At 56.1% G+C, this 17,983-nt stretch overlaps 1 protein-coding gene across 2 annotated transcripts; it reads right to left on the bottom strand.

Moving 5' to 3' along the window:
* Positions 1-488: 488 nt before the first annotated feature.
* CHRNA3 (cholinergic receptor nicotinic alpha 3 subunit) lies at positions 489-17,070 on the bottom strand. 2 transcript variants are annotated; one of them, XM_040969189.1, is made up of 6 exons: positions 17,004-17,070; positions 15,687-15,826; positions 15,479-15,523; positions 15,053-15,162; positions 8,045-9,062; positions 489-617 (listed from the first exon to the last, which is right to left on the bottom strand). In XM_040969189.1, exons 1-6 carry the CDS (start codon positions 17,068-17,070, stop codon positions 489-491), a joined length of 1,509 nt encoding a protein of 502 aa, XP_040825123.1. The 2 variants fall into 2 exon arrangements, with proteins under 2 accessions (XP_040825123.1, XP_040825124.1); XM_040969190.1 differs by lacking the exon at positions 17,004-17,070 and having other exon boundaries at positions 8,045-8,186; positions 8,232-9,062; positions 15,687-15,823.
* Positions 17,071-17,983: the final 913 nt, after the last annotated feature.

Below are 17,983 nucleotides of genomic sequence, written 5' to 3' on the forward strand. Positions count from 1 at the left end.
AGGCCAGGGCCGTGACACTGAGAAAACGGTTACATAAAGACGTGCACGGTCAGACATGGGGCGTGAGGCACATGACCGAAGCCACGGGAACCTCAAAGGAGATTTCAGGCTAACTACAAAACACCGCTGTGAAATCCACAGTTCTGAGCTGGGAAGGCCTTGGCTGCGAGCGTTTCTCAACAGCAAGTGGTCTCTCCATTCCAGCTCAGCCGCTGAAGATGCAGGGCACACTTACAGGCCCCCCGGTGCCGTGCGAGACTGTCAGCATTTCATCACCAAAAAGGCTCCAGGTCAGTGTTCTTGTAACCGCGTGCAATGCTCTGGGCGTTTTTTTCTCACATCATTTTTTTCTTTTTTTTGGACAAAAACACAAGACACCAGGAAGATAAGGAAATCTTGAATCTGCCCCCAAACCAAACCTGGTAGGTGGGGAACAGGAAATACGTCACCATTCAGAGATGGCCCCTCCCCTGCTCATGCCCAGGTGCTCAGGCGTCATCCCGGGCCATGAGAGGCTGCAGAAACAATCCTGCTGTCCCCAAGATACACACGAGGATGAAGACCCACAGGAAGATACGGTCGATCACCATGGCCACATACTTCCAGTCATCTTGAATCTGAAAAACAAAGAAGAGACAAACAAAAGCCATGAGCAGAAAGGCCAGGAAGACATGGTCCCAAAGAGCAAATACTGATTGGCTACATTGCAGATGTAGGAGCTGTGACATCTCCAACCTGCAAGACGCCCATCTTTCCCATGCATTTGCAAGTGGAGTGTGGTGGAACTGAGCCAGCCGACGATCAGTGAGCGGAGGCAGGAGGCCAGGGCCAGGCTGATGGTCCGTCCTGTGGCTGCAATCGAGGCCCAGCCCAGGAAGGAGAACCGTGTAGCCATTACCCTCTGAGACAGTTCCGTTAGCCAGGGCCCCGTAATTGGATTGAGAGGGGAGAAGGCCCGTCGATCTGCTGCTGGGAGAGCAGTAATCACATCACCGAGCGGCAGCCTGTGGGCTCCTAATTTCATTTGGGGCACCGAAACAGGGCTGCCGGATGACCACATTCTGCCCTTGTGAACTTGAGGCCCTGTGACCTCTTGGCAACACGAGCGGGGCCCACGGAGAGTGAACAGACTGCCTAGGACTGAGGCTCGTCTCCCTACCACCTGCAGATGCCCGCAGGTGGAAGGGGCAGAGAGGGGGAGGCACACTGACCTTAGGCCCAGCTCTGCTGCTCCCGGCTGGGGGAGCTTGGGTCTGTGACAGCTGAGGATGCAGGCAGTGTCTACCCCCGAGGGCTACTGAGTACCTGTGGCCACCCGCAGGGATCTGTGTGGCTTACCCTCGTGAAGAGGTGGCACTAAACAGGAGGACACTTCAAGAAGGATGTATAAAGTGAAACAAAAGGTTTAGATGCAAAAAAAAAAAAAAGTCCTGATCCATGCATACAAAGGTCTCCAGAAAGGTCAGGAACAGGCTGAAATTGTAGTGTAGCTGGTTAAGTGGCCACCTGCGATGCTGGCCTCCCATTGTGGGTGATGGCTTGAGTCCTGGCTACTCCACTTCCACTGCTGAGAAGCAACTGAAGGTGTCCCAAAGTGCCTAGGCCCCTCCACCCACAGAGGAGACCAGGAGGGAGATTCCGTTCCTGGCCTGGGCCTGACCCAGCCCCGCTGTGTCCCTGTCTCTGCAATTCTGCCTCTCCAATATTTTTTAAAGGTTGTAAACAAATTTTCTGAAGAGGGCACAGAAGTCACATTTTTAAAGCTCATGAAATTGTCCCCTTAGAAAAACTGCACACATTTTTTTCCTACACCAAAATAAACTTTTAATTTTTTACCATGATTTTTTTCCTGCATTAGAATAAATTTTTAAATTTCATTTTACCATTTTTTTTAAAGAGTCATTTATTCAGGGGGCAGAATGATAGAGGAGGAGACACAGGGAGGGACCTTGCATCTGCTGATTCACTCTCCAAGTGCCCACGGGTCCAGGGCTGGACCAGGCTTAAAGCCAGGAGCTTGGAACTCCTTCGGGGTCTCCCACATGAGTAAAGGGGATTGGACCAGAAGTGGAGGAGCCAGGACTTGAACCAGCCCTCACAGGGGCTTCGGGCATTGAAGGTGGCAGTGCCACCACACGGAGATGTTCCTCAAATGTTTTGGAGTACTCTCTTACAAACAGTGCTGCTAAAACAGCCGAGAGGGTGTAAGTTTTCCTTCTGTTGCTGGAGTTGTCCAGCACAGAGGCTCTGGCCATCTTCCAGATCTGGGAATCCAGGGTGAGTTGCAAATGAACTCAGGCCAGCTCCTGGCTGCCTCCTGGAAGGGGCCTGGGGAACATGACTGTCTGTGGGTGCAGGAGAGCTTGGGGTACACAGGGGTGGTGGGAGACAGTTGGCTGCAGCTGACAGTGGAGACCAGGAGGGGCCCAGGGGCCAGTGGAGCTGGAGGTATCCCCCCTGCTCCCCATACCCAGCGGCACTCAGCTTCGGCAGAGGAGATCAGGGCTGAGTAGTTAGCCAGCTGTCCCTGGAGGGACAAGGTCACCTGCAGAGAACACAGAGCCCTTGAAAGGGGACCTGGAGCAGGAGTGGCCAGCTGGGCCCGCCAGCCATTCAGTAAAGACAATGTACCCCCACCTCCTTCAACCCCTTTCCGCCCCCGGAACAGGAGTTCACAGCTCTGAGTACACCAGCTAGGCTATCCAAGGGCACAGGAAGACGGCTGACAGGTGGGCTTGACGTACACACAAGCAGATATGGGAGACATGAAGCAGCAAGCACAGTTTGCCGGAAGAACCAAGAGTGAAAAGTGTGAAAGAGAGCAGGTGTGAGCGAGCAGGTGCGAGAAATAAAGGTCAGAGAGAGCTCAGAGATGGGGAAGACAGCCCAGGATGGAGACAGAGTGAAGAGACCAGGAGGGCAGAAGCGGAAGACATGGGGCAGATACAGCCATCACCAGCTGGCATCTCCCAGATGGACACCACACGATGAACTGCCTCCCAGGATGGTCTGCTGTGGACACAAGCTTGAGGTCTTCGTAGCTCCTGGGCAAATAGAAAACTCGGAGCTTTGGGACAGAATGAGCACCAGCGATGAACCACACTCAGGTGCAATTCCAGCAACGCTGAGGCAAAATGACCATGCAGCAATGCTTGTGGGGGACGTGAGCTGCCGAAGCCCCTGCCGGGTGACGGCACAACAGCAGCCACCTTCCAGAAGGCAGCAAATGATGGCTCAAGTGGTTTAGTTGCTGTCCCCACCCCCCAGATTGAATTAGAAATTCCAGGCTGTGGCCTGGCCCGGTCTTGGTCAGCGTGGGCATCTGGGGAATGAACCAGCGTGTGGGACCATGCAACACTCTGCCTTTAAAACCAAATTAATCGATAAAACTAAGCATCAATTTCAAGTTTTCCCCACCAAAATAACCTGGGTTTTTGATGCCACATTCTGTGAAACTGGCTTCAGCCTTCTTGGCATCTAACAGAAAATGTCTCAGAATTCCTGGTCCAAAACCACACAGCTGTTACCGCATGCACCTGCCAGACCTACACAGCGGCTTGGACCATGGACCAGGTATGGCTGGCCATCAAGGCTACTTGGCCCACACCAGGCACTTCCCCCAGCCCTTGGAGAGCCCCAACCTCGATTCCTGGTGCCCTGCTCCTACTCTGAGCTGCAGAACCGTTGGTCATCACTCTCATTGCTAATAGGGCCAAATGTGAGCTCACAGAGTTGACCAATGAGAATGTCACCATGCTGGCCTGCCCTCGGGAGCCGGCCCTAGGAACACAGCCTGTGCTGCTGGCTCAGCCCCTAGGAGCTGAGCACAGGGAAAAGCAGCCAACCTGAGGGACTGAAGATTCAGAAAATCCCAACATTCGGGAACATGGTGTGGCTGCAACATCCATGATTTGGGAGGAAGGAAGCATTCAGAAGGCTCGACTCTGTCCCTTGTCATTTCAGTGGCCTGCGGGACCCACCTCTGCTTTCTCTGGAAAACCTGGCGTGCTCTACAATACGAGGGCTCACACTCTTTCTCTCACCCCGACAGTAACAGAAGACAGGGCCGAGTGGAGGGTAGACCAGCAGAGGCCCTAGAGGCCCCCCTCTCCCACAGTCACATTCTCACCCGCATCCTGTGGAGGTCTGTGGCCTCCCCTTTGCCAACTGCCTTTTCATGACCACCTGCATGTCCTAGAGGGCTTGATGTGTCCAGTACATAACAGAACAGGGTGGCAGTTGCCCTTGGGACCAGGAGCCTTCTCCCCCATCACCACCAGATTCTGGAGATGCGTACGCCCTCTGCAGAAAGCGGTGGGATAGTTACACCTAACTAGGCACACACAGGCGCGTGCTTTCTGGATGGCTGATGTAGTGCTCTGTCTCACATGTGAACTAAGCTCCCTGGCAGAGGGAGGGCCCCGGGGGCCAGGTGGGCTGGCTCCTCCACACGGTGTGTCTGCAGTGCCGCAACGGGTCCATCACAGGGACCCCGGAGACCGCAGTCCCATTCAGGTCCACGTACCAAAGGACGAAAAACGCACTGGGTCTTGGCAACGGTGGAAGAGTATACCTGTATGTTCTTCCTAACCCAACTTACAGTCCCGATGCCACGTAAATGCTGGGTAGACCATTATTCTGCAAGGACCAGAGAATGACAAGAAAACAATTTTCCCCGAGTATCTGCGGTTGCAGAACTGGCAGGTGCAGAGCCGGCTGAGGTGCCTGACAGCCTGACAAAGACTGGAAAATGTGCAGACCTCTGCCTGGACCCAAATCAGCGCTGAGTTCACACTAGCCATTCACAGCATGAGAGGGGCTCTGCACAGCTTCTATCAACCATGCCTTGGGAACTGAAATCACCTGTCAGCTCTCTGCTGAAGAATGACTTTGAGGGCCCAGCACGGTAGCCTAACAGCTAAAGTCTTCGCCTTGTTTGTGACGGGATCCCATATGGGTGCTGGTTTTAATCCCAGCAGCTCCACTTCCCATCCAGCTCCTTGCCTGTGGCCTGGGAAAAGAGTGGAGAATGGCTCAAAGCCTTGGGATCCAGACCTGCGTGGGAGACCCAGAAGAAGCTCCTGGCTCCTGGCTTCAGATAGGTTCAGCTCCGGCCATTGTGCCATCTGGGGGAGTGAACCAATAACTTTTATTATTTTTATTGGAAAGGTAGATTTAGAGAAACAGAAAGACAGAAAGATCCTCCATACCTGCCCTGGTTCACTCCCCAAGTGGCTACAATGGCCAGAACTGAGTTGATCCAAAGTTAGGATCCTCCTCCATGTCCCCCACTTGGGTGCAGGGTCCCACAGCTTTGGCCGCCCTTGACTGCTTTCCCAGGCCACAAGCAGCGAGCTGGTTGGGAAGTAGAGCAGCCAAGAGTCAAACCAGCAACCATGTGGGATCCTGACACATGAAAGGCAAGGACCCCGCTATTAGTCCATCATACTAAGCCCAAATAATTTTAAAAAATAAATCTAATACACACACTACCAAGACAGAAGCAGTTCATCTCAAAGCAGAGTTTTTCCTAAGATGACTGAGTATGATACTGGTGGCCCTGGAGTCAACAGGGCCAGGCCTGTGACATCATCTATATAAACTTCCCTCTTCCTGGCACCTGACCTTGATCCGAACAGTTATTTAAAGGAAGCAGAACTAAGTACACTCACTTTTAAAAATAGACAAAAAGATGTGAATAAAACCTCATCTCATGAAAAGATATATCTGAACTGCCGCTCAGCATAGAAAAAGAGCCCCAGTAATGACACTAAGGGAGAAGTTCATTAAAGAAACAAGATGGTTGCCTGCTGGGTGGCTGCCAGCTGCAATGCCAGCATCCCATAGAGGCACTGGTTCAAGTCCCAGCTGCTCCACCTGTGATCCAGCTCCCTGCTTGTGGCCTGGGAAAGCAGTGGAAGATGGCCCAAGTCCTTGGAACCCTGCACCTGTGTGGGGAAGATGCCCCTGGCTCCTGGCTTTAGCCTCACACAGCCCCAGCCATTGTGGCCATCGTGGGAGTGAACCAGCTGAAGGAAGACCTCTCCCTCTGTGTAACTCTTTCAAACCAAAACTAAAAACAAACACACGGCAGTGTGACAGTACCTCACACATGGGATAGAGGGCATGGGGCAAATGACACTGTCACACGAGGCTGGGGGCTATGGATGGGTTCTGGCACCTGGGACACCCTCACAGTACCCACTCAACGTAAACAGCTTTCCAGTGGTCTGGCAGTTCCATCCCTACTGTATACATCCAGGAGACACACGTACAAGTGTTCCCCAGATCAGAATGTGGGCAGCAGCTTCAGCCCCAGCTTTTCACGGCTCCTCTGAAACATCTGAGCAAGGACTTAAGTGGCTGCCAGCACTGGAGGCTCAGGTTCAAGACCAGGCAGCCCTTTACTTCTGCTAATGAAGGTGGCAGTGACCACGTGACAGGGCAGGAAATACCACAAGTGGCTGGGTCCAGCCCCGGATTTCACAACCAGCACTCTGGTGACACCACCTCCTCAGGATGCACTGCCAATGACCCCAGGACCCCCTGGGAGGCCCCAGCACCTGGACCCCATAACCACATTGTCACACTCTCTTAGCTGTTAATAGGAGTTCACAATGCCCCATAAGTTTTGGAATTAAATCCCATTCAAACTGTAACATAATCAAAGGCCCAGTGGCCCAAAATTGCAAAAATCAACACAAGAATTCTCATCATGGGAAGCTACACATAGAAAGTATATCTCAGGCATTAGGCTAATGAAAGAACCTGGTTAGAGTTTGCACTGTGCGGGGTTGACATTGTAGCACAGTGGCTTAAGCTACCACCTGTGGTGCCGGCATGCCATATGAGCACTGGTTCAAGTCCTGGCTGCTCCATTTCCCATCTGTATCCCTGCCTTTGTGTCTGGGAAAGCAGCAGAGCATGGTCCAAGCAGTTGGGCCCCTGAACCCCACATGGGAGACCTGGTGAAGTTACAGGCTCTTGGCTTCAGCCTGGTCCAGTCCTGGCTATTGTGGGCATTTAGAAAGTAGTGGATCAATGATATCTCCTTAACATTGCCTTTCAGACAAATAGAGTTTATGGGCCAGCACCATGGCATAGTACACTCAACCTCCAGTTGTGGTGCTGGCATCCCATATGGGTGCCGGTTCAAGTCCAGCTGCTCCACTGCTGATCCAGCTCCTTGCTAATGCACCTGGGAAAGCAGCAGAGGACAGCTCAAGTCCTTGGGCCTTTACACCCGTATGGGAGAACTGGAAGAAGCTCCTGGCTCCTGGCTTCAGCTCAGCTCAGCTCAGCTCAGCTCTGGTCACTGCAGCCATTTGGGGAGTGAACCAGTAGTTGAAGATCTTTCTTTCCTCTCTCCATAAATGTGCCTTTCAAATAAATAAATAAATAAATAAATAAATAAAAAGAGTTTGTACTATGTGATTTTGTGTGTGCAAAGTTTAAGACAAAACTAATCAACACAGCAGAGGTCAGGTCTGAAGTGGAGGAGGGGGCAGTGGGCCGCTGCCTGGAGCCCTGGCATTGCTGTCCGTCTACAGGGGGCCTGGGAACAGGAGGTCAGATCCACCCATCTGCATGCTTGGGAGGCACGCTCTGCCCTCCCTGGGGTTCAGCTACAGCAAGAAGACACGGGCACGGTGATCTCCAAGCCCACGCTCCGCCAGAAACACTGAGAGCGGGTGTCGGGCATCCTGCCGTCTCCAGCCTCCCTTCAGGCTCCCTCTTGCTCCACAGCACTTCTGGGGGCTACCACCTGCTGCAGCAACCCATTTCACAGACAGGTAAACAAAGCAACCAACCCAGCCTGGCTGTGCGGGATACCTTACTAATCCACAGTCAGAGTCCAAGTCACGAGGTCCAGGGACTGATTCCTTATGAACCCCCATACTGGACCTGGCCCCACAAGAAGCCCCTAAAAGCAGAAGAAGTAGGGGACCCTTTCTCTGCCACAGACCTATGTCCCCCAGCGGTGAGGGTGTGTGCAATGAATTTGTGACGAACCAACCCACGGGAGCACCGGGTGTTTCCTTACCTCCTTGGCCTCGTTCTGCGCCTTCAAGTTCTCAGCGATGTACTTGACACTCTGAATGGCCTCCCTGATCTCTGGCGACAGGGTGGAGAGGGACAGCACCGCGTCCACAGACTCAGAGCTGGAGCTGCGCGTCAGGTTGGCGCTGAAGTTGGAGATCTTGATGCGCCGGTGGCGGCAGTACCCGCACACGCCGCCCCCTTCCTGGCAGGGGTGGCCCTCCTTGCAGGCTTTGGGTTCCGTGCGGCTGAAGCAGTTGAGGTTGGAGAGCTCGGCCCCGGCGAGGACTCTCGGTTTCGGCGTGCCGCCCTCGTCGCCGGCCGGCCTGGTCATGAACATGACCCTGGGTAGCAAGTCCAGGAAGACGGTCTTGACCCAGGCAGGCATGGTGTGCGTGGTGGGCGTCCTGTAGTGCACGTTGAGCACAAAGACGGTGATGACGATGGACAGGGTGACGAAGATCATGGTGAAGAGCAGGTACTCGCCGATGAGCGGGATGACGAGCGAGGTGGACGGGATGGTCTCGGTGATGACCAGCAGGAAGACGGTGAGCGAGAGCAGCACGGAGATGCAGAGCGTCACCTTCTCGCCGCAGTCGGACGGCAGGTAGAAGACGAGCACGGTGAGGAAGGAGATGAGCAGGCAGGGGATGATGAGGTTGATGGTGTAGAAGAGGGGCAGGCGGCGGATGTAGAGCGAGTAGGTGATGTCGGTGTAGATCTCCTCGCAGCAGTTGTACTTGATGTCGTGCTTGTAGCCGGGGGCTTTGATGATGGCCCACTCGCCGCTCTCCCAGTAGTCCCGCAGGTTCATGGAGGAGCCGATTTGCACCAGGTCGATCTTGGCCTTGTCGTAGGACCACGAGCCGAACTTCATGGTGCAGTTCTGGTAGTCGAATGGGAAGTAGGTGACATCGATCCTGCAGGAACTCTTGAAGATGGCCGGAGGGATCCAGGTCACTTCGCCCGTGTATTTGAGCAAGGCCTTGGTCTTGTCGTCCACCTGGAAGTCCCCAACGGCGCTGGGGAGACAGGCAAAGGTCAGGGGTCACACATGGTCATCACCACACGGTCACAGGGCCAGCTTCTCAGGGTGGCAGGGATGGACAATTTGTAAAACAGGAGGCAGGCAGAGCTAAGCCACGACCAGTTGTCTTCCCCCCACACCTTCCCCCGTGTCACTGCCCTGTTTGACACTGGGGACACGGAGGCTCCCAGTCCCCCCAGCAGCCCAACTCATCCCCCACCCTCAGGGACATACAACTCCCTCGCAGACACCACAGTTGGTTTTGTTTTTTCCCCCTCTTTTATTTAAATGACATGGACGTTGTCTTGAAGACAGGGGTGCTTTGCATCCTGCAGGGGAGTGTCTGCCACCTGCTGTCCCCAAGCCCTGGGCCTTGCTATGTCCCTCATTTGGGCTCCACTGGGCAACCCATGTGCACACAAGACCAGATTGGCAGGGGCCGCACAGGCCACCCCAACCCCATGGAGCCACGGGCAGAGGGTTTGGTTCTAAACAGCCCTTTGGCACCTGAGCCCACCAGCTCCCACACTCCCCCACCCTGTGAATAAGTGCATGTTCTCACCCCCACCTCACAGGGTCCCTCTCCCCTCAGCATCCCACCTGTCCTTCCTCTGTCCCCTGTTGAGTTCCGTGGCCTGTGCACTAGTGTGGCTCCCCCCACCCCATTTCCTGAGCCTGTTCCGCTGAGCCATGCCAGAGCTGCTGCTGCAGAGCCTGCTGCCTTGGCAGTGACCATGCCCCAGCCCTTCCCCTCCCTCCAGACAATCCCCATGGGCCTCGCACTGGTCCTGCCCAGGTCCCAAGGCACCCACATCCTTCCACAAGGAACAGTGCTACCCCGCCCCATGCCCTGAGAGCTGAGCGACCTGCTATAAGACCTCCAGGGTCGTCACGTGGCTCTTGCTGGGGAGGGACGTGGGGCAGCAGGAGCAAAAACTCTCGGTGCAGGCCTTCCTCGCCCCTCCCCGCCTTGATCCCGCTGGACTGGCACCCCACAAGTGAAGCCCTTGTACACGTCACTCCTCAGGAGCCCCCGATTCCCTGCAGGATAGCCAGCTGCTGAGGGGAGGGGAAGTGGGAGAGTGGGGATGAAGGGGGAGGGATGGAGAGGGAGGGGATGAGGAGGGAGGGGAGAGAGGGGGAGACAGAGGACAGGATCCACACAGCCCCTAGGTGGGCTCAGCCTACAAAGATCCCCGCACAGACAGAGCCTCCCGGGTACTTCCTCAGCTCCCTTCCCAGGCACGTTAGCAGGAAGCGGTGCTGGAAGTGGAGCAGCCAGAACTCAGATCAGCAGGGGTGCTCACACTGTAGGCAGGGACTTAACCAGACTGCACCACAATACCAGCCCTGGCTCTGTTGAAAAAAAAAAATTTTAAGGGTTTATTTATTTTTATTGCAAAGTCAGATAATATAGAGGAGGAGAGATAAAGATCTTCTGTCTGATGATGCACTCCCCAAGCGGCTGCAACAGCCGGAGCTGAGCCAATCCAAAGCTGGGAGCCCAGAACCTCTTCCAAGTCTCCCACAGTGGTGCAGGGTCCCAAGGCTTTGGACTGTTCTCCACTGCTTTCCCAGGCCACAGGCAGGGAGCTGGATGGAAAGTGGGACTGCTGGGATTAGAACTGGCCACCATATGGGATCCCGGTGCCTTCAAGGTGAGGACTTTATCTGCTAGGCTACTGTGCTGGGCTCTCTGTTAATTTTTTAGAAAGATGTGAAAGGCACAGTTACAAAGACCACGCACGCACACACACATTTTCTATCTGCTCGTTCACTCCCCAAATGGCAACAACAGCCATAGCTGAACCGATCTGAAGCTAGGAGCCAGGAGCTTCTTCTGGGTCTCCCACATGGGTGCAGGAACCCAAGGCTGTGGACCGTCCTTACTGCTTTCCCAGGTCACAAGCAGGGAGCTGGATGGAAAGTGGAGCAGCCGGGACTTGAGCCAGTGTCCATGAGATGCTAGCACTACAGGTAGCTGCTTTACTCACTGTGCCACAACGCTGGCCCCTTGGCTCCATTTCTGATCCAGCTTCTTGCTAACATGCAATCTTGGGAGCAGCTGAGCGAGCAAACATGGGATGCCTTGCATGGGTTCTAGCCTCCTGGCTTTAGCCCGGCCCAGTCCTGGGTGTTGTAGGCACTTGGGAGAAGTGGACCAGCGGAAGGACGAGCTCTCTTACCCTTCGTATTAATAAAAATAAGTAAATAAATATGTAAAGAGAAAAGTCTGCTGACCTTGCTCCAGTCCCATGCCTTCCTTGTACCAGACAGGAAACCGAGGGGCATAGGACAGAAGCAGGTGTGGAAGAGCAATGGGCTTGGGTCAAGAGTGACCACACACGGGCCCTGCGCGGTGGCACAGTGGTTAAGGTCCTTGCCTTGCACGCCCGGGATCCCATATGGGTGCCGGTTCTAATCCCGGCAGCCCCGCTTCCCTTCCAGCTCCCTGCCCGTGGCCTGGGAAAGCAGTCGAGGACGGCCCAAAGCTTTGGGACCCTGCACCCATGTGGGAGACCCGGAGGAGGCTCCTGGCTTTGGATCGGCATAGCATCAGCCATTGCGCTCACTTGGGGAGTGAATCATCGGACGGAAGATCTTCCTCTCTGTCTCTCCTCTCTGTATATCTGCCTTTCCAATAAAAAAATAATAAAAATAAATCTTTTAAAAAAAAAAAAAGAGTGACCACACACACCCTCCCCTCTACTCCCAGCTTAGCCTGTGTCATTGTGGCTTTCCCAGGCACGGCACCCCTGAACCCCCTTAAGGCACCCCGCTTGGCCCAGAGAAGACAACAGCAAGGGCAGGACAGCAGCGCCCTGGCTGTGGAAGCTGCTGAGCGGCGGCATTCTGAAGCCTTCCCCACGGGAAGCTAGGGTTCTCTGCCCAGCTGCCGGAGCCAGCCATGTCTGCTCAGAGGCCATTGCGAGCCACGGAGCTGCAGGAACCCAGGGCACCTTGCGTCTGCACACAGGATTCCACGTGTCAACGTCACAGAGTGAGAAGTATAGGCGCTTTATCCTCCGCCTGCATCCCATGGGGCACTGGTTCAAGTTCTGGCTGCTCCACTTCCCATCCAAGCTTCCTATTCATGGCTGGGAAAGCAGTGGAGGACGGCCCAAAGCCTTGGGACCCTGCGCCATGTGGGAGACCAGGAAGAGGCTCTTTTTTTCTCCTCCTGTAAATCTACCTTTCAAAATAAGTAACTCTTCAGAGAAATAGAGTGAAATATGGTGTCAGAACGACAAAGGTGTTTCTCTGGGGTGTGCCAACATGAGGAACGCTCCGCCAGACAGGGCCGATCTGAGACACCTAAGTCCTGGTTCAGAACACAGCTCAGTGCATCTCTCCACGGGCTGTTTCCAGCTGCACATTCCAAGGAAGCTCCCCAAGACACTTGCTCCCGTCCACCTGCGAGCTATGGCACTAGCTGCCACTCTCGCCACTGCCAAAATCCCATGTCCCAGGTACTGCTGCCGCTCACGCAAGGAAGCGGCCGCAGAGCAGCACAGGGGGCCAGCGTCAGGCACAGCTGGCCGAGATGCTGCTTGCAACACAGGCATCCCCCAGGAGGGCATCAGTTCGAGTCCCAGCTCCCTGAGGGCCCCCAGACCTTGACATGTCTGACAGCTTACAGAAGAGAGTCAGCAAACCCAGACGCATTATCTTGTTCCTGTTTTTTTGTTTTTAATTGACTGGAAAGGCAGAATTACAGAAAAAAAGGAGACTGACAGATCTTCCATCTGCTCCTTTGCTCCCCAAATGGCTGCAGCACCCAAGGCTGTTCCAGTCAGAAGCCTCGAACTCCATCTGGGTCTCCCACGTGGGTGACAGGGGCCCAAGCACTTGGGCCATCCTCTGCTGCTTTCCTAGGTGCAAGAGCGGGGAGCTGGATCAGAAGTAGAACAGCCGGGACACGAACCAGCATCCATATGGGATGCCAGCGGCTGAACACAGTGGCTTGACTCACTGTGCCATGATGCCAAGGCCTATGTCCAGTTCTTCAGGGACCGATTTACAAATACAAGTGGCAAGGGTACCACATTGGCTTGTTCCAAATCCTCCGGGGGCTCAAGTGAACACAGGTTGTCTTCGGAGTGAGACTCGAGACCCCAGTTGGCTTTTAGCAGGGACCAAAGCGAGACTCACCGAACTCCACCAGTGGCCAAAGCAATGTAAAGCTGGCAGTGGGGGGGCTCATGGTAAAACGACTGTCCACCCTAAGACACTCCGGAAACCCAGCAACTGCAGCAGGGCAAATTAAACTAATTCCAAGGGAAATGTTTTCCCTGGAAAACAGCCTCATGGTTAAACTTCTGCCCCTGTCCTCCCGCCCTCCCGGGGAGGAGGTGGCACTGTGGTACAGCATGTTAAGCTGCCACCTGTAACGCTGGCATCCCACCTGCAAGCCGGTTCTATAGTCTCCGACCAATGGCTAATGTACCTGGGAAGGCAACGGAAGATGGGCCAACTGCGGGGGCCCTTGCACTGTGTGAGTGAGTCAGGCAGAGCTCCTGGCTCCCGACTTCAGCCTGGCCCAGCCCTGGCCATCGCTGCTACTTGGGGAGTGAACCAGTGGATGGAAGCTCTCTCTCCCTCTGCAATTCTGCCTTTCAAATAAATAATAGATAAATCTTAGGGGGCCAGCATTGTAGCGTAGCACATAAAGCTGCCATCTGCATCATTGGCATCCCATTTGGACACAGGTTCATGTCCCCACTGCTCCACTTCCCTTCCAGTTCCCTGCCTGTGGCCTGGGAAAGCAGTCGAGGATGGCCCAAAGCCTGGGGACCCTGCACCTGCGTGGGAGACCTGGAAGAGTTTCTGGCTCCTGGCTTTGGATCAGCTTCAGCTCTGGCCATTGCAGCCATTTGGGGAGTGGAGGGACACATTCTTTCTCCTTTTCTCTATAAATTTGCCTCTCAGATAAAAATAATCTTTAAAATAGTAATAAAAGAAAACTCAGAGGGTAGAGAGGATATTTTTTAATACCTGGAGTGCGAACTAGCCAGGACCACAAGGTACCAGTGGAAACCTGTCACTGGGTTAGGGGACGCAGGGTGGAAAGTGATTGTTCCGGGTTTGGGAGAGTTGTCCCTGAAAGATGGGGTTTGGAGGTGCCAAGGCTGGCACATCAAGAAGCTTTGAATGTGGACCCGGCGCGATAGCGTAGTGGTTAAAGTCTTTGCCTTGCATGCGCCAGGATCCCATATGGGCGCCAGTTCTAATCCCAGCTGCCCTGCTTCCCATCCAGCTCCCTGCTTGTGGTCTGGGAAGGCAGTCAAGGACGGCCCAAAACCTTGGGACCCTGCACTCCCGTGGGAGACCTGGAAGAAGAGCTCCTGGCTCCGGATTGGTTCAGATCCAGCCATTGCGGCCGCTTGGGGAGTGACCCATCGGACGGAAGATCTTCCTCTCTGTATAACCGCCTTTCCAATAAATAAATAAATATTTTTTTTTTTTTAAAAAAAAGAAGCTTTGAATGCAAGTGAGCCCAGGAGGCTCCACGCTATCTCCAATCTAACAGCCCTTCTCAGACACCAACGGGGTGGGCCGCACCCCAGGGCACAGGGAGAGCAGCCCACTCTGTCCATGGTCACCTCCTGGGTGGCCAACAGTCCCATCCTGGAGAGAGCCAGCCTCCTCCCACAGCTGCTGGGGATGGCAAGACCAGAGGCATGCGGAGCTACCCAGCCAGGCCCCTGGGCACAACCTGGCCTGGCCCAGCCCAGCCCAGCCCAGCCCAGCCTTAGGTGCCCCAGTTCAGCAGCAGGACCCAGCTGCCCACGACACAGGCCAGTGCCTGCCCAGGCACTCCTGCTCCTGGCCCCTGCCCTACACCCACTTCCCTGCCTCGGTTTCCCTGGGTCTCTGATGCCACCCACCCATAGTGCCACGAGAAGTCACTGGTTCAAACAGCAGGTGTCTGTGTTGAGGCCACAGGTGGAGGCCCCTAAGCCCCACCCCCAGCCAGCGCCTCACTTGTTGTACAGTACAATGTCTGGCTTCCAGATCTTCTGCGCAGGCACCCGCATGAACTCAGCCCCGTTGTAGTCAGACGGGTTCCACTTCAGCTTGTAGTCGTTCCAGATCTGGGGGACGGGTGAGGGGGAGGCCACAGCACATTTGAATACTGCCTCTTGGAAAACCAACCCCCTCCTCCAGATACCGGTGAGGGGCTCACTGAGCTGCCTCTGGGCCCCACCCACCTCCCGGCAGATGCAGCAGAGAATAGGGAGAGCGCCCTACACTGCTGGCCACCTCGGCGATTGGTCCGCACACCCCAAGAAAGCCCCACAGGACCCCAAGCCCTGCAAGAGACCATCAGTGAATTCCCCCAAACCTGCACCTGCCTTCTAGGTTCACTGGCGACAACCCCAGCAGGCACCGCCAGGGGGCAGCACTTACTTGCTTGAGCCACAGGTTGGTCTCCATGATCTGGTTGACTTCGTCCTGGAGGAAGAGGGGAGTGAGGAAGAGGGGAGTGAGGAAGAGGGGAGTGAGGAAGAGGGGAGTGAGGAAGAGGGGGCTGGCTTTCAGGGAGGGATCCCAGGGAAGGCCCGCACCCCATGGCCCGCACCCCCCACCGCCCCGGACTCTGGCTTCAGGCGCTCACCACTTTGACGAGCTGTGACATGGACACCTCGAAGTGGATGATGACCGGATCGGACACGTTGGCCACGGGGCGGATGATCTCGTTGTAGTCTTCAAACAGTCGCTCGAACAGGCGGTGCTCAGCCTCTGAGGCGCTGACCACTGAGGCGAGAGGCCAGTCAGTCCCTGTCCCTACCCCAGGATCATCACCCGTCACCAGCTGGGGTTCAGACCCAGCTCCCTGCTAATGCGCCTGGGGAAGCACTGGAAGATGGTTGAAGCCTTGGGCCCCTGCACCCACATCAGAGATGCAGAAGGAGCCCTTGGCCTTGAACCGGCCCAGCCGCAGCCATCGTGGCCATGTGGGGAACGGGCCAGTGTATGGAAGATCCTCGACTCTCCTGCCCTCTAACTCTTTCAAAACCAGATCGATTTTTTAAGTGGGTGTGGCATGTGGCTAAGCCCTCAAGAACTATTAGCTGTGGGCAAAGCTGGGTGTGTTACACAGGAGTGCATTCAAGGAAAGATTTAAAGGAGCGAAAGGAACTCAACAACACCAAATGCACTGACACTTAGCCAACACAGGGCCACTCGGGCACAGGAGCTCAGACTCGCGGCCAGTGGGGCCCCTTTTCCCAGACCAGAGCAGGGGTGGTGGGGGGCCACGGACGCACACACCCCACCCCATTCCCACACTCAGTGTGACTGACAGTTGCTATGGTCGGTCGGTCGTTGCCCTCACATCCAGGTCAGACCTGTGCCACACCCGGCTGCCTTCGCTCCCCTCACCCCTTCCCGCCCAACCCCATGCCCTGGCAAGGAATACCCGGCAGCGTTAGGGATACTCCGGCAGGGACACGGGTCCTGGGGACTGTGACCAACTTCAGGTCTGCCCGGAGCGGGATTCTAAGCCTTCTGCCACCTCCCCGCCCCACACGCCACCCCAGAACCGCAGAAGGGGCGCAGACGGGGCTCCCCGGGCGGCGAAGGGCGCGCACCCACCGCCCGGCCCGCAAGGACCTGCTGGTGGCCCTGCCCAGTCCAGGTCCCTTCGCGTCGCCCGCCCCCGCCTTCCGCCTGTCCAGGGCCGGCTCTCCGCCTGCCCCCAACCCCATGCGCCCCCGGAACGCAGGCAGACTCTCCGTAGAGTCTGGCAGGGCGCAGGGCAGGGCGCGCTCCGGGTCCCTGCTGTCCCAAGCGCGCAGGGGAGACCGCGCGGCCACCCAGCCCCGCGTGCGGCCCGGGGAGGTGTCCGAGGGACAAAGGCGTCGCCAGCAGCGCGCGGGGGCAGCCGCTCGGCGCCCGGCGTCCCCGCCGACCCCGCAGCCCGCGCGCGCACCTGGGAGCAGGAGCAGCAGGAACAGAAGCAGCAGCGACGGCGACAGCGACGGCTGCGAAGCACCCATGGCTCTCCGGGGGCTCCGGTCTCTCCCCACGACGCTCCCGGCGCAGAACTCGGGCTCGGGGCGCGCGGGCGCGGGGACGCGCGAGGCTCCTCCCGCCCGGCGGCTGCAGGCGGAGCGAGCCCGGAGGACGCGGGACCCCGCGGCCGCCACAACCACCGTCCCCAGACCTTGGCAGGTGCGCAACCCGCAACCGAGAAGAAGCCGGGCGGCGGCGTCTCTGTCCCTACCCGGCCCGGACACCCCAGGGAGCAGCTGAACCATTAGCTGCTCAGGGCTTGGGGGCTGGTGGCTGCCTCGCCTTTAAAATCCCGGAGGTTTAGGGGAGGGTGGGCGGAGTAATCGTAAACAGGATCCGCTGTAAAGTGATGCCAGCTGCAAGTTTCTCGCCACTTTGTAGCAGGTGCTTGAAATGTTCCTTAATAAAACCAAATGAGAAAATCCAGGCCTTGGAGATGCAGCCGCCCTCCCGCAGCCTCTGGCACCCTGGGGTCTCTGTGGCTTCGCTGAGCTGCCAGCCGAATTGTGGGAGGCCCCCTCTCCTCCCGCCTTCCCCGCCAAGGCTGCCTTACCATCCCCTTCCTGCCCCTTTAGGCACCGGCCGAAGGAGTTGTGGCATTCAGCTCAGAGGAGGCGCTGTTCTGATTTCCACATCTGCTGCTCCCGCTATGAAACCCAAGGAGACTTTTTGGAAATATAATTTACTTATTTATTTGGGGGGGGAGAGAATCTTCATCTATTGATTCACTCCCCAAATAGTCACACCATAACCAGGATTGAGGCAAACAAAAGCCAGGGGCAGGAGCTTCCTCCAGGTCTCCCACATAGGCAGCAGGGGCCCGAGCCCTGTACCATCCTCCACTGCTTTCCCAGGTGTGTTAGCAGAGAGCTGGATGGGAAGTGGAGCAGCCAGGAC

This window comes from Ochotona curzoniae, unplaced genomic scaffold, assembly GCF_017591425.1.
Source record: "Ochotona curzoniae isolate NIBS_2020 unplaced genomic scaffold, NIBS_Ocur_1.0 scaffold_4701, whole genome shotgun sequence".
In the NCBI taxonomy this organism is placed as follows: Eukaryota; Metazoa; Chordata; class Mammalia; order Lagomorpha; family Ochotonidae; genus Ochotona; species Ochotona curzoniae.

Coding starts and splice junctions, on each gene's coding strand:
- CHRNA3 (XM_040969189.1), bottom strand. CDS start 17,070: ATGGGTGCTTCGCAGCCGTCGCTGTCGCCGTCGCTGCTGCTTCTGTTC. Junction 15,163..15,478: donor CCAACCTGTGGCTCAAGCAA/GTAAGTGCTGCC, acceptor CCCGTCCCCCAG/ATCTGGAACGACTACAAGCT. Junction 9,063..15,052: donor GACATTGTACTGTACAACAA/GTGAGGCGCTGG, acceptor CTGTCTCCCCAG/CGCCGTTGGGGACTTCCAGG.